Source organism: Vulpes lagopus, chromosome 12 (genome assembly GCF_018345385.1).
Source record: "Vulpes lagopus strain Blue_001 chromosome 12, ASM1834538v1, whole genome shotgun sequence".
Lineage (NCBI taxonomy): Eukaryota > Metazoa > Chordata > Mammalia > Carnivora > Canidae > Vulpes > Vulpes lagopus.
This window is the reverse complement of record NC_054835.1, coordinates 9,313,625-9,327,683: the sequence shown is the minus strand read 5'-3', so window position 1 is coordinate 9,327,683 and position 14,059 is coordinate 9,313,625. Positions and strand designations below refer to the sequence as shown.

General features: G+C 39.5%; 1 protein-coding gene across 9 annotated transcripts in view; it reads left to right on the top strand.

The window, feature by feature from the left end:
- Window positions 1–14,059, top strand: part of SETX (senataxin) — an 82,221-nt gene that overhangs the window by 54,522 nt on the left and 13,640 nt on the right. For 8 of the 9 annotated variants that reach the window (XM_041724777.1, XM_041724779.1, XM_041724780.1 and 5 more), the window contains 7 exons: window positions 3,519–3,620; window positions 3,820–3,935; window positions 5,678–5,749; window positions 8,004–8,153; window positions 9,441–9,548; window positions 12,649–12,836; window positions 13,868–13,960. In XM_041724777.1, the coding sequence (XP_041580711.1) occupies window positions 3,519–3,620; window positions 3,820–3,935; window positions 5,678–5,749; window positions 8,004–8,153; window positions 9,441–9,548; window positions 12,649–12,836; window positions 13,868–13,960 (829 nt within the window). The remainder of the gene's footprint in view (window positions 1–3,518; window positions 3,621–3,819; window positions 3,936–5,677; window positions 5,750–8,003; window positions 8,154–9,440; window positions 9,549–12,648; window positions 12,837–13,867; window positions 13,961–14,059) is intronic. The other variant, XM_041724782.1, reaches the window with a different exon arrangement.

The window sequence follows — 14,059 nt, the reverse complement described above, 5'->3', positions numbered from 1 at the left end:
TTTAGTATGGTCAATTTTGAATGCCAAAGAGCAAGCCAGTTTGAGTAATAACTTCTGCTTGGGGCTGTGGCCCATATGTACTCATCAATTCAGCTAGCAGATTTTATTAGGCACTCTCTGTGCCAAGGCACTGTGCTAAGTACTGACATTTCAACAGTGAAACCTTCCAAGAGACAGTAATGAGGAAGCAGATCAGTGGGCAATTAGAGTATAAAGCTATACGTTCTATAAGAAAAGAAGAAAAGTAAGATGTGGCTACTCTCAGACACCTTAAAACGGCCCTTGGTCCAGTCATGGGAGGGTTAGGGAAAGCTTCTGGAAGAAATGATGTCTGAGATGAATCCTGCAGAGCAATTAGGAGTTAGCCATGGGAAAGGATGAGGGGGATGTGGAGAACTCTAGCAGAAGCTTCTATTCACTAGAAATGACCAGAGGTGAGAGAACCTCTGTGTAGTACAGCTAGAGTATAATGAGCCCCATGAAGGCGAAGGTTTGGGGGTTTGTTTACTGTACTGTCTCCAGTGAGATACAGGTGGTGAGGGCAAATAGGTACTGTTTTCATTGGGGAGGTGTGTGAGTTCGGTATTGGGTTTGATGTCAAGTGGACTTCATGTGATAGGTCAAGAGTTTATAAAAAACCTTGATCTTGCATAGGTAGACCTGGAAGTGAAAATTCTGTGTTGAAGGATTTGTGCATCTTCAGTTTTCTAAGTAGTGCTAGATTCTTTTCAGAAGTGGTTCTAACAGTTTACATGCCCTGGAACAGCTCCCATGCATATGCATTGATGTGATTTTAACATTTCCCTGGCTGAGGAAAGGTGAGCACTCTCACATGTGTGCTGACAGCCCAGCAGGGCTAGGATTGAGACAGGGCTACATAGGCATCCGGGTTGGATCCTCAATTTTGGTTTTTTTTTTTTTTTTTTAAGATTTATTTATGATAGACCTAGAGAGAGAGAGAGGCAGAGACACAGGAGGAGGGAGAAGCAGGCTCCATGCAGGAGGCTGACGTGGGACTCGATCCCAGGTCTCCAGGATTACGCCCTAAGCTGCAGGCGGCGGTGAACCTTAGCGCCACTGGGGTTGCCCTTCAATTCTGTTAGAAAATAGTGTCTTCTGGCTGTAGGAAAGAACTTTGATCTTTTACACTGCATTCATATCACTTCTTTTCACTACTGAAAAGCTGTCCTTGAGAGTCTTTATTTTTTATTTTATTATTTTTTATTTACTCATGAGAGACACAGGCAGAGGGAGAAGCAGGCTCCACACAGGGAGCCTGACGTGGGACTCGATCCCGGGGCTCCAAGATCACGCCCTGGGCTGAAGGCGGCACTAAACTGCTGAGCCACCCGGGCTGCCCCTGAGAGTCTTTAAAGAAATGTCTTGGACATCTCGCCATTAAGTAGGTGTTCATTTCTGGGGTTTAGTATTTACCCTTTATCAAGATAAAGAAGTTCCTGTGTCAGTTTCTATCTTGAAGGGCCATTGAATTTTATTGCATGCATTTTTCTTGTTGCATTTTCATGAAGCTTTTTTCTTTAATCTGTTAATTGGGCAAATTACAATGTTTTTGTAATGTTAAAGTATCTTTGATTTGTAGAGTAAGACCAACTTGGTTATGTATTATTTTTTAACACATTGCTGGATTGCTATTTTATTTAGGATTTTAAAACTAGTACTCATGAATGAGGCCGGCCTGTGACTTTCTTTTGTCACATCTTTGTTTTTTGTTACACTGACTTTAAAAAGGGAATTGGGGAGAATTTTTTGTTTATTCATGGAATGATTAATATATGACAGAGATTATCCATTCCTTAAAGATTAATTTGTTTTTAGTGTTGCTTATTGTCTTTTTTTGACAGATTGTAAATTCTAATCTGCTGTTCAAATGTCTTTAACTGTTACAGGCCTATTCAGGTTTCTTTCTTTTAGTGGATTAGGCTAATTTTTTTTTTCTTTCAAGAAAAATTGACACTTCCTCTTAGTTTTCAAATATATTGGCACAAGGTTGCTCATTGTATTCTCATTTTAAAACTCTCAATATATTTTGATTGGGTCACCTTTGTCATTCCCTGTATTATATATTTGGTCTCTAAATCCACATGTGGCATGGGCCTATGGTTGGAAAGTCCTGGAAGATAATTTAGTTTTTCCCAGCTAAGCCTCGGCAGTTAGATTCACTTCATTTTCATCCTCCCATCTCTTCCAGACCCTTTTCCTTTCCAGGAGTCTTTAAAATCCAAGCCTCTTAAAAGTTTCTTTGTCTTCATTGGAATGATAGTTTTGCCAATATAGACATTTGTCAAACTCCGTAGAACTAAAGATTTTTAAATATGTGCATTTCATTGAGTGTATGGGGAAAAAAATTCTGAGCACCTAGACAGTACCAGCCCCAACTCATCCTGTTCCCCCAGGGAAGCCTCTGCAGTTCATGGGCTTTCAATTCTGGTTTTGAGCTTTTTCTTTGTTTTTGGCTCCTAGGAATTTCTCTTCCATTTCTGTGAGCTCACCCTGCAGTTTAAAAGATGTCTGTTTTAATTTATGGAGCATTTCTAGGTGTTTGTAGTGGGTGAGTTTCCAGGTAATTTCGTCTTCGTTTATCATGGAAACACAAGTAGGTTAGCAGTTTTGAAACCTTCAAGTAAATCTTGGCCAGAGATTATGGCTTCAAATTTAGAAGAATGAGCTGAACTAGGAACAAAAATATGTTGTAGATATCTGCTTTAATAAGTTTTTCATTCATTCAACTTAGATTTATTGTACTTCTGTGCCAGCTGCTGAAGTAGCTGGCAACCACAGCAAAACCCTATTCAGTGGAAGGAGATTGACAATAGAAGAAGTACGTGATGTGTCAGTTTAGGATAAGTGCTGATTGCTATTTTAGCTCAATGATGGAGCTGGAGATTTTTAGATTAAATAACATATAAAATGTGGTGACCTAAAATAAAGGTGTGGTTAATAACCACTTAAATGAGATTTAGTGTTGGCAGTTCTCTACTCCACGATTTCCAGCACCTTGTGTCCCTTAGATTCTGGGGTAGCAGCATGATGTTTGGAGTAAAGTTTCAAAAACTTTGTTGTGAATATACCACAGAAAAGGATTTGATAGTTTTTACTAAATGATTCTTTCTTGGAAATTCAAATATGTATTAATATATGAAAATCTTTACATATCTGAAATATTCTGTGGTTAAGAAGTTTCTTATTTTACTCACCTTTCCCAAACGTATTTTACTTTGGAATGTTGTACAGAACATAGTTTGAGAAGTGTTGATGCAATTCAGTCTCAACTTTGTAATGTCCTGTTTATGCAACCTCTGTAGCTTTTATTTGGTAGAAATGGTAAGTACCCTGTAGGGTGGTAGTGAATGTCTAATGTGTATGAAGCCTCTAGTGGAGTTCAGGTGTGTAGTTGATATAATTAATGTTGGCTCCCTTCCCTGATTGTTAATATGCTTACTTGCCAATAGGTTGGCAGTGTCCTTATTAATCTGTAAGTATGATTTTTTAATCAACAGGAAACTGTGGAGATATAAATTTAGTTCGTCTGGGTCCAGAAAAGTCTATTAATAATGAAGTCCTAAAATTCAGTTTGGATAGCCAAGTTAACCACAGAATGAGTAAGTACTAATTAAGGCACATAGTAACATTACTTCTAATTCCTTTTACGTGATAAGTAATGTCTTGGGCATTAAAGGTACTTTGGAGACAGTTGAAATAGTCTTGCTTTGAGACCTAGTTTTTCTTTTCATTGTGTATGCTTATTTATGTATTTGTCAGAATTATCAAATAATAATTTTTTATTTTATTTTATTTAAGAAAAAGACTTACCCTCTCATGTTCAGGAGATGCACAGAAGAAAGGAATTTCTAGATCATCAACTTGATGAACTTTCCCGCCAGCGTGCTTTATGCCGAGGTGGAAGGGAAATACAGGTATCTAAACATTTCTTGGTGAATATTTTTTAATAGTTGATAAGAACACAAGCTAGTGATGAGTATTTGATCTCATTGTTTTATCATTGCCTTATATTAGGGATTAACAGACTTTTTCTAAAAAGGAAAGGTAGTAAATAACTTAGACTTTGCAGGCCAAAGTTTACTCTGTTTCAACTACTCAATTCTGCTGTGGTAGCATAAAAGTAGTGATAGATAATACATAAACAAATGGATGTGGCTATGTTCCAATACAACTTTATTTATAAAAACAAATGATGAGCTGAATTTGGCCCACAGCCTGTAGTTTGCTGTTGCCTGCCTTATATTAAAGCTGTAGTGAATTTATTAGATATCTTTTAGTTGCAAGTTAAACCCAAGTTAGACAAAGAGGGAATTCATGGACTCATATACCTAGGAGCTCTGGGAGTGATTAACTTCAGTGTACCTGGATCCAGAGGCTCAGATGATGTCATTTCTCCATTCCTTGATTTGTTTTTCTGTGTGTTAGACATTTCTCATCTTGGAAAAGACAAGTGCCACCATTCTGGGTACCACCACCCCAGCTTAGAAAACCCTTGGGAAGGGTGCCTGGGTGGCTCAGTTGGTTAAGCATCCAACTTTTGATTTTGGCTCAAGTCATGATCTCATGGTTGTGGGATTGAGCTCCGAGTTGGGCTCCATGCTCAGCAGGGAGTCTGCTTCTCTTCCTCTTCTCACCACCCCCCTGACTGTGCAGGCAGGCACTCTTTCTCTCAAATAAATCTTAAAGAAAAGAAAACCCATAGGGATGGAAGGGGTTGCTTTCCACACTATCCATGCATCAGTTCCATGGAAGGAGTTTGACTAGTCCCTGGGTGTACAGGTCTAATCCCTGTTTAAGGAAATGTGAACCATAGTTTACCAGGCCTGTGTTATATGCCCATCACTGTGGCTAGAGGAGTGACTGGGATGTGATTAATAACCTATTTGAAGCACCCAAAAATTCATAGAGAAATGAGTCCCAGGGGTTGGACTGCTTAGACAGAATAGCATACATGGACAGAATGGAATCTTGTATAGGGTTAAGGGTTTATCAGAAAAAAAAAAAGGGTTTATCAGATTAATGCTTAATTTCTCTGTGGTCTGGCACCCCACAGAGAAATTGGAATTAAAAGTTTATTACTCATAGGTTCTGGAGGAAGTACTCGTCCTGCCTCAAGGGGCCACACAAGGAGGTCAAGGCAGAGTGCAGAGAGGCAGGATCTGGGGTGCACATCTTTGTTAGGGATCTGTGGGTGGGGTGCTTTGGGGGTTCTGAGCTAGGGCTGGATTGGTCAACTCAGACCACAAGAGTGGGGTTTTGGTAAGCTACATGGGGATGCATAAGGCACACAGGTGCCAGAGGCAGGGAGGACTGCTGGTCATGAGGGCAATTGGGGAGTCCTGTTGGAGCTTCCATTTGCTGGGACTGTGGCTGCTTTCCTGCCTGGTGCCTGGTGTTTTTGTGAGGGCTGGTGTCAAAGGAAGGTCTCTGTAGGCTGCTTGGCCAGACAAGATGGATGTGAGGTTGCAGTACCACAGGGTAGTGTGGGAGCAGCACAGCATGGGTGTCAGGTCTCTGTTGGTGAAGAGAGAAGGAACTGAGTGAATAGCATGTCTGTTGGGCAGATTGTAGTGTCACTTGAATGCAAGGCAGTCAACTGGAAAGCTTTTTAAAATGCTCAGTTTAACTTTAATGATTCCACTCTAACCTTTTCCAGAGGCAAGAATTAGATGAAAAAATTGCGAAAGTTTCAAAAGAGAGGCAGGAACTAGCTTCCAAAATTAAGGAGGTAAGTGGTTCACCTGTAGCATTTTTCAGGCTTTTCTCTCTCTTTATTATGAATTCTTTCACACAACTGATGGGCTTTTCTCAGTTGCATTTAAAATGTTTATTAAAAACTTTTTTAAATGTTAGAATAGAGAAAATGGTACAGTTATGTACGTGTACATTTGCTTTTTTTGCTTCAGCCTAATAATTCTTATCATCACCTGAGATTTCTGAGAAAGAGGTGATTTTAAAATACCTTGTTCTTTTCTAGGTCTGGGTAAGTATTAAACTCCCTTGTTATGTGCTCCTCATGGCCCCACCACTAAAAAGTGCATTATGATAATTATCATCAGATGAATAGTTAGTGAAAGTAGATTTGAAGGTGTTTTCCCTATCAAAAAGAAAATAAAATTTGTGCCCACCCAGGGACACACACACAAAGAAAGAAAGGAAGATCACATGTCTGGATTCAAGTAGAGTGACAGTGGCTAGGGATTTTTGCATAAGAAAGTACAAACTAAGTGTTTTACAATTCTTAGCTGAAAGCATAAACTTACATTTGTTTTTGATTGTAAGAATCTGTAGCATGTGTCATATCTTCCCTAGTATTCTTTGGATATAAAAGTACCAAGGGGCACCTGGCTGGCTCAGTTGGTGGAGCATGTGACTCGATCTTGGGGTTATGAGTTTGAGCCCCACGTTGGGCATAGAATTTAAAATTCTTAAAAAAAAAAAATGAACAAGATTTAGATTAATCAAAGCTGGGAAGAGTCAGATGTATATCCTCATCACCAGATTGCAGCCCTAATAAACCAGCGGGGGCCAGGGAGAACAGGTTATATATAGCAGCTGGTAACAGTATTTTTAAGCTGAGATTTTTCTCTTGAATGTATTGTTAGCCTTCCCAATAGAGCTGAATAAATATAGTTGAACTTAATCCATATTTCCATTAGTTGTTTATTCATTTAAATAAAAAATTATGTGGAAAGGTTTTTATTAAAATTAATCTGAGCCCGAGATTAATCTTCTCAAATTTAAGGATGAAGTCTGTATTTGCATATATTGTGGCAAGTTTGCTGCTCTTCACCTTGTTCTGTGGGCCATTGAATTAATTGTAGTTGGGACGCCTGGCTGGCTCAGCGGTTGAGTGTCTGTCTGCCTTCGGCTCAGGGCTGATCCTGGAGTTCGGGGATTGAGTCCCACATCGGGCTCCCTGCATGGAGCCTGCTTCTCTCTCTGCCTGTGTCTCTGTGTCTCTTAAAAAGAATCTTAAAAAGAAATCTTAAAAAAAGAATCTTTTTTTTTTAGTTTTTTTTTTTTTTTTTTTTTTTTATGATAGTCACAGAGAGAGAGAAAGGCAGAGACATAAGCAGAGGGAGAAGCAGGCTCCATGCACCAGGAGCCCGATGTGGGATTCGATCCCGGGTCTCCAGGATCGCGCCCTGGGCCAAAGGCAGGCGCCAAACTGCTGCGCCACCCAGGGATCCCTTAAAAAAAGAATCTTAAAAAAAATCTTTAAAAATCTTAAAAAGAAAAAAAGAATTGTACTTGTCAGTTTCCCTCAGTTGATGGCTGAGAGGAAAGGTATATATATGACCATGCTCTCACGGTGCTCGTGGGAGTGCCACAGTTCCCACTGTCTCCCTGAAGCTTACACACGTGCTTGGGGGTCCAAGTCTGTGGTTGAACAAATGCACGGGGATGAACCAGGCTCATAGAATCTCTGATAATAACACTGGTTTATTAGCTTGGACGTTAGTGGGACTTGCACTGTCTGGTGCCAGTGATGGTATCTGTGTGGCAGGGATAGACCGAGGTAGTCTTCCTATTGTGCAGGCAGAGTGCTCCTCATTTTCACAGCATTGTTGTTGGTACAAGCTATTGTAAAAGAACATTATATACTTAAAAACAGAAAAGTATATGTTCAAGCTGAGTTTTGACCCTAGTTTAACTCAGATAATTGCTTCACAACTATCTCTACGCATTCTGATACCTGCCCACGTACATCTGCTGTAAGAATTGTAATTTGCTTTGACCAAATCAAGCCTGAATTTATTTTTCCTAATGTGCTAAAATCCTGTTCTGAGCTTAGACTGTAGAGCAGAGCAGCATTCTCTCAAGGGGTTTCTGCCATTCTCTAGACTTAAGGTTTCCCCTCAGCACTTGCCTAAATATCTTTGCATAATAAATGGTGGACATTTTATAGTAAAAATAGGCCTATCATAATTGAATCTCTATGTAGCTAAATATCAATTAACCTTTCTTTGTTGTCTTAGGTTCAAGGACGCCCACAAAAAACACAGAGCATCATCATCTTAGAGTCCCATGTTATCTGCTGCACATTGAGCACGAGTGGTGGTTTACTGCTTGAGTCTGCTTTTCGTGGGCAAGGGGGTGTCCCCTTCAGTTGTGTCATTGTCGATGAGGTCAGTAGGTAGTTGGCCGTGTGACTTGGATGGTACCGTGAGAGCGAGTCTGGGGGAACCATGCTGCTCCCAAGATAGGGAGAGCAGAGGCCTTTGCAACTAGCTTTTACCTGCTGTCATGTATGTGTAGTCTCTGAGGTTGAAACATGCTGCTGATGGCCCCCCACAGTTAAAATGGCTTTTCCAGAATTGGGATTATAGTCTTAAAGATGCCTGATTATTCCCAGCAGATCCTTCCCAAGAAGTATCTCGCTTCTGCTTGGAATAGCTCTGGTTCCCTTTTGAAGCAGTTTTAATATAACTTTGGACAGCCCCAAACCACAATATTTTTAGTTAACATCCTTTATTCGCAGTTCATTCATTGAGCAGACATTTGTTGGGCACTAGCCGTTTGCCAGAATGTAGAGCCAGAAGAGAAAAGACACGGAAAATGAGATACAGAGGATCAATCCAAGATCCAGTTTCACCAAAACCAAAGAACAGAAAGCATGGAAGTGATAAAATAATTGAAGAAAATGTCATAGAAGGGAAGCTTGAGTCTTGCAGTTGATGAGGCCTACAGGGAACAAGGAAGAAAGGGGGTGGCAGATAGGCAGATAGAGAGGGACACACAGCCCTGCAGTTCACTTGGGCATGTGCCCAGCAGGAACAAAGAACAGAGCTTGGGGCATTACACGCCTTCCTGCTCATGGCTGGTTCCCAAGTGGTCATGGCACCCAAGTGGTGCTGACTTAATGGCACAAGTGTGGTGGTTCTTTCTAACTGATTGTTTAGAGTGTTTCTGTTGTTGCTAGTTTATTTTCTAACTAAAAAAAAAGTCCTTATTTTTTTCTCATTTTATTTTTCTTATTTTTTAAGTTATTTTAATCACTTGGTGCTCATCATGATAAATACACTCAGAAATCCTTATTTTTGATACTCAAGGCAAGAGGAGAAAATGTGATAATTGTCTGAATGTTCCAACTTTTATAAATTAGATAAAGTGTACATGGATAGGGATCCCTGGGTGGCGCAGCGGTTTGGCGCCTGCCTTTGGCCCAGGGCGCGATCCTGGAGACCCGGGATCGAATCCCACATCAGGCTCCCGGTGCATGGAGCCTGCTTCTCCCTCCGCCTGTGTCTCTCTCTCTCTCTCTCTCTCTCTCTCTCTCTCTCTCTCTCTCTCTGTGACTATCATAAATAAATAAATTAAAAAAAAAAAACTTAATAAAAAAAAAAAGTGTACATGGATAAAGAAACCGCAAAGATGATTAAGAATACTTTCTCATTCTATACTTTCTTCCTAAGGCCGGTCAGTCTTGTGAGGTTGAGACTCTGACTCCGCTCATCCATCGTTGTAACAAGCTCATCCTCGTAGGAGATCCTAAACAGCTCCCTCCCACCGTCATTTCTATGGTAAGTTAGTTTCACATTCATACCACTTTAAAGTAGAAGAGCCTTTTTTGTTCTTGTGTTTGGAGGGGGTTTTTCTTGGATCATCACCTCTTATTTGGAGGGAAAGGTAGGGAATGGCTAAGAAAAGAGAACCACTGTTTGAATTTTAATAGTAAAGGTCTGTGAAAATGTCCCTTTGTTCCTGATTGTGCTTATGTGCATGTGTGACCTGAGCAGTGTGAGCGTCAGGGACCAGAAGATGAGAACGACCATGTTCCATGTGTGTGTGTGTGTTGGGCTTTTTCTTTGGGAAAGGCAGCGTGTGATTTAAATTTTAAGGGCTGTATCCAGTCCATTTTAGTAACACAAACACCAAAACAGTAATAAAAATTTTACGTTTCCTAACCTCCTGATTTATATTTAAATGTATGCAAATTTGAGGAAAACATTTTAAAGAGTACTTTAAATGTACTTTTAGAGTACATTTCCAGTTTTAGAGTTCTGTGTCTTGTCGTAGAAGAAAAAAAAAAAACCGCCTTGCCTCTCCCATCCTCTGAAGTGCAGCTTCAGGAAAAGAAAAGGAGCAATGAGCCCCGCATGTGGGAAGGACCAGCCAGCATCTCTGCTGTGGCGTGCTCCTCTCTGTTATCTCACAGGCTCATAGAGGCTCATTGAAATGCATACCAGAATGGGACTTGGTAGTTGTTTTGGGTAATCTGAATAGGTGTAGACCATGGCTCCGAATTTAATAATAGTTGTATATTTCACTAACACATACAGAATAATGGATGCATTAACAACCAGAGGACAGATCATTTAACAGCATTTCTGTTCAGTTGGGGAATGAAAGCAAGTGGGTATTGTCATTACTGTGTTTTGACTTCAGAGTTACTGAAAATGTGTGGTCCCTCACATCTGAACACACGTGTGTGATTGTGCTAGGGCGTTGTCCTAGAAGCACACCTGTCTCTGAGTGGAGAGCTGTGTCAGTAGGGAAAAGCTGCAGGTGATTTTGTTCATGGAAAATAATAAAGAACCAACTCTGTATTGCATTTCTCTTATTTTAATAAAAAGTAAATAACACAGAATTTCACAAATTTACTGATTTAATTCTCCCAGGACCTCAGCATGTAGTGAAAAGGGATTGTTGATGGGCCCCAACTTTACTGCCTTCTTTGGTGATTGATAAAAGCAGCAAAAATGAGAAAAATCTGCGCTTTTTATTTTTGCTACAGAAGCAATATAGGCTTATGAGAAAAATTTAGAAAACAGTTACAAAGTTAATTTTCTCAACATGCTTTTCTGTCTACCTGTTTCTAAGAAGAATTACTGTGAACAGTTCAGTGAGTATTTTAACAGATTTTGCTGGGCATGTGTTCGTTTATTCATTTCTTTCTCTCAGTATTCATTGAGTGCCAAGCCTAATTCAAGTACTGTTTTAGGTGCTGGTGTTAAGAAGGTGAGGAAAACAGGAAAAATCCTTGCCCTTATGGAGTTTGCATCTACGGGGTAACAGAAGTAAATAAGTCACTAAGTTATGGTATATCAGGTGGCTGTAAGACTTGTGTGTGGTTGTATATATATATGTAAGGTTTGCTTTAAAGGGAGCAGAAGCATTCTGTACCAAGTTGTCTTTTTTCCAGTCGGTAAATAGATCAGGAATATCCTTCCTTGACAGAAACATAGGAATCTGTGTTATTCTGTAGGATAAACTCAGTTTTTTTCTACAAGTGGAACTGTACCCTTTTCTTTTTCTCAAGAGAGAAGATTCAAAATAGGTTTTGGCTAACTTATGAACAGATCAACTTCTGAGGATGTAGATAAAATTGTTGAACGTCTACTAATAATATCTTTTTTATTTACACAAACCTCTTTAAAATCACATATAGAAACAACCTATGATTTAGGAAGTAATGCCTTTTCCCCCCGCTCACTCATTATTTGTGAAATAGGTTTTTCAAACTTCGCACATACATCTTCAGTGCCATGTCTTGCAGCATCACGTGTGAAGAGCGCATATCCATTGTCTTAGGGCATTTTTCAGTGCACATTTGCTTCTAGATTATTTAAGACCATAATACTTTTTGAATATTTGTATGATGTTGACATTGAAAAATATATCCCTGGGCACAGCTATGTTAACATTAAAACTGTCTCCTCATTTGTCTTTTAGGTCACTGATTTTTCAGATCAACTCATTAATGGGTTTATGAAATCAACTTAGTAATTACTGTCAGTTGTCTGTCCCGCCCACTGGAAATTCTGTGGCACTTGATCTCATTCACCTTAGCAGTCTCAGCACCCCAAATTTTAGGTGCTCAATGTATATTGGATGGATGGATGGATGAGGAGATTGGTCTTTTAAAAAGACTTGTGTGTGGGCAGCCTGGGTGGCTCAGCTATTGAGCACTGCCTTCAGCCCAGGGCGTGATCCAGGAGACCAAGGATCAAGTCCTGCGTCAGGCTTCCTGCATGGAGTCTCTTTCTCCCTCTGCCTGTGTCTCTGCCTCTCTCTCTCTCTCTCTCTCTGCGTCTCTCATGAATAAATAAATAAAATCTTAAAAAATAAAAATAAAAAGTCTTGTGTACAATGACAGCCAATATTTCCATTTGTGAGAGAATACCTTAGAAATAATTGTTAAAATCTGTATTGCAGTTGTTTCTTTTATCATTGGTTCTTTCAGGTGACCTCTGTTAGCATTAAAATAGTTTCGCTTATGGCCATTACAAGGTCACATCTTTTCCTTTTCCTTTTCCTTTTTTTCCTTCCTTTTTTAAAGGAAGTAGGTGCCATGCTCAACATGAGGCTTGAACTCACAACCCTGAGATCAAGGGTTGCATGCTCTACCAACTGAGCCAGCCAAGCCCCCCAGATCACATGATCAGTATGTGGGTTTTGTAAAATAAACTTGTATAGTCACGCTACATGGCTTTTCAAGGCCTGAAGTCAGAAACATCTTGATCTGAATCTGTGGTTGTTGGTCATCTTATGTTGCTGTTTTCACTTAAACCTTAAACCTTGCTGTTTACATATTAGAGCTCAGTCACTGTTTTTATAATAGTGGGAAAAGTATAGACAGATGGTTGGAAATTGTTGTTCTGTCCCTCTGTCCCTTTGCAGAAAGCACAGGAATATGGCTATGACCAATCAATGATGGCACGCTTCTACAAGCTGCTAGAAGACAATGTGGAGCACAATATGATCGGCAGGCTGCCTGTTTTACAGTTGACTGTTCAGTACAGGATGCATCCAGACATATGTCTCTTCCCCTCTAATTATGTTTATAACAGAAGCTTGAAAACAAATAGGTGAGTTCCATTCATTGCTCATTAGCTTATTTGATTTGTAGGCTTAGGTGCTTGGGAAGAATAGTTATTTTACTGTGTTCTTATGTTTTGTCATAAAAAGCATAAATCAAAGGTTTAATAATTTTTCCTAATTACAAAAGCCATGTTGATTTTAGCAAATGCAGATAAAAAAGAAGAGAACATTGCCCTTATTTATGCTCCCCAGAAATAATCACTGGTAACATCTTGGTATATCTATTTCCAGTCCTTGTACTATGTATATCTTTTTTTACTTTTTCACTTTCTAAATTTTTGAAAAAAAGCATCACACCATACTCTGCATAGTACAGATCTTTTTTGACTTAACGGTGGAGTTATGTCCCACTAAACGTATCATAAGTCAGAATTGCATTTAATACACCTAAGCTACCAAACATAGTCTCGTCTACTCAGATGTGCTCAGAACACTTATATTAGCCTACAGTTAGGCAAAAATCATTTAATACAAAGCCTATTTTGTAATAAAGTGTTGGGTATCTTGTATAATTTATTGAATACTGTACTGTTGGTGACAGAACAGTTGTCAGCATAGAGGTTGGTTGCCATTGTGACTGTGGGGCTGACTGGGAGTAGCAGCTCTCTGCTGCCCAGCATCTCGTGAGAAGATGGTACTGCGTGTTGCTAGTCCTGGGCAAGATCCAAATTCAAAATTCCAAGTACAGTTTCCACCAAAATGTATTGCCTTTGTACCATAGTAAAGTTGAAAAATTGTAAGTCCCCTAAGTTGGGGACTGTCAGTATTCTGTGGCTTGCTTTTTTCTCACTTAACTATATCGGGAGTGACATTTTAATTGCAGTTATCTTTAATTACAGGGAGATCACTCTCCCTCACCTAGAACAGAAATAAAATTTGTTTTTTACCTTTCACTAAAACACATTTTGGTCAAATAAAGTATTTCTTACTCCCAACTTCCTCCCTAACAAAAAATTAGTAAGAAAAAGAAAACATTTTCTTATAACTTATCTCCTGAATGGTGGCTGCTTTTTTGTAGACAGACTGAAACCAATCGGTGTTCATCAGACTGGCCATTTCAACCTTACCTGGTGTTTGATGTTGGAGACGGTTCAGAAAGACGGGATAATGAGTATGTTCTCCTCTCTCTAATCCCTGGTGATAGTCCCACAGTTGTTATTTTTGTTCATATTTACACGGAAAACATTTTTCCTACATCTCTCTGCCCAAT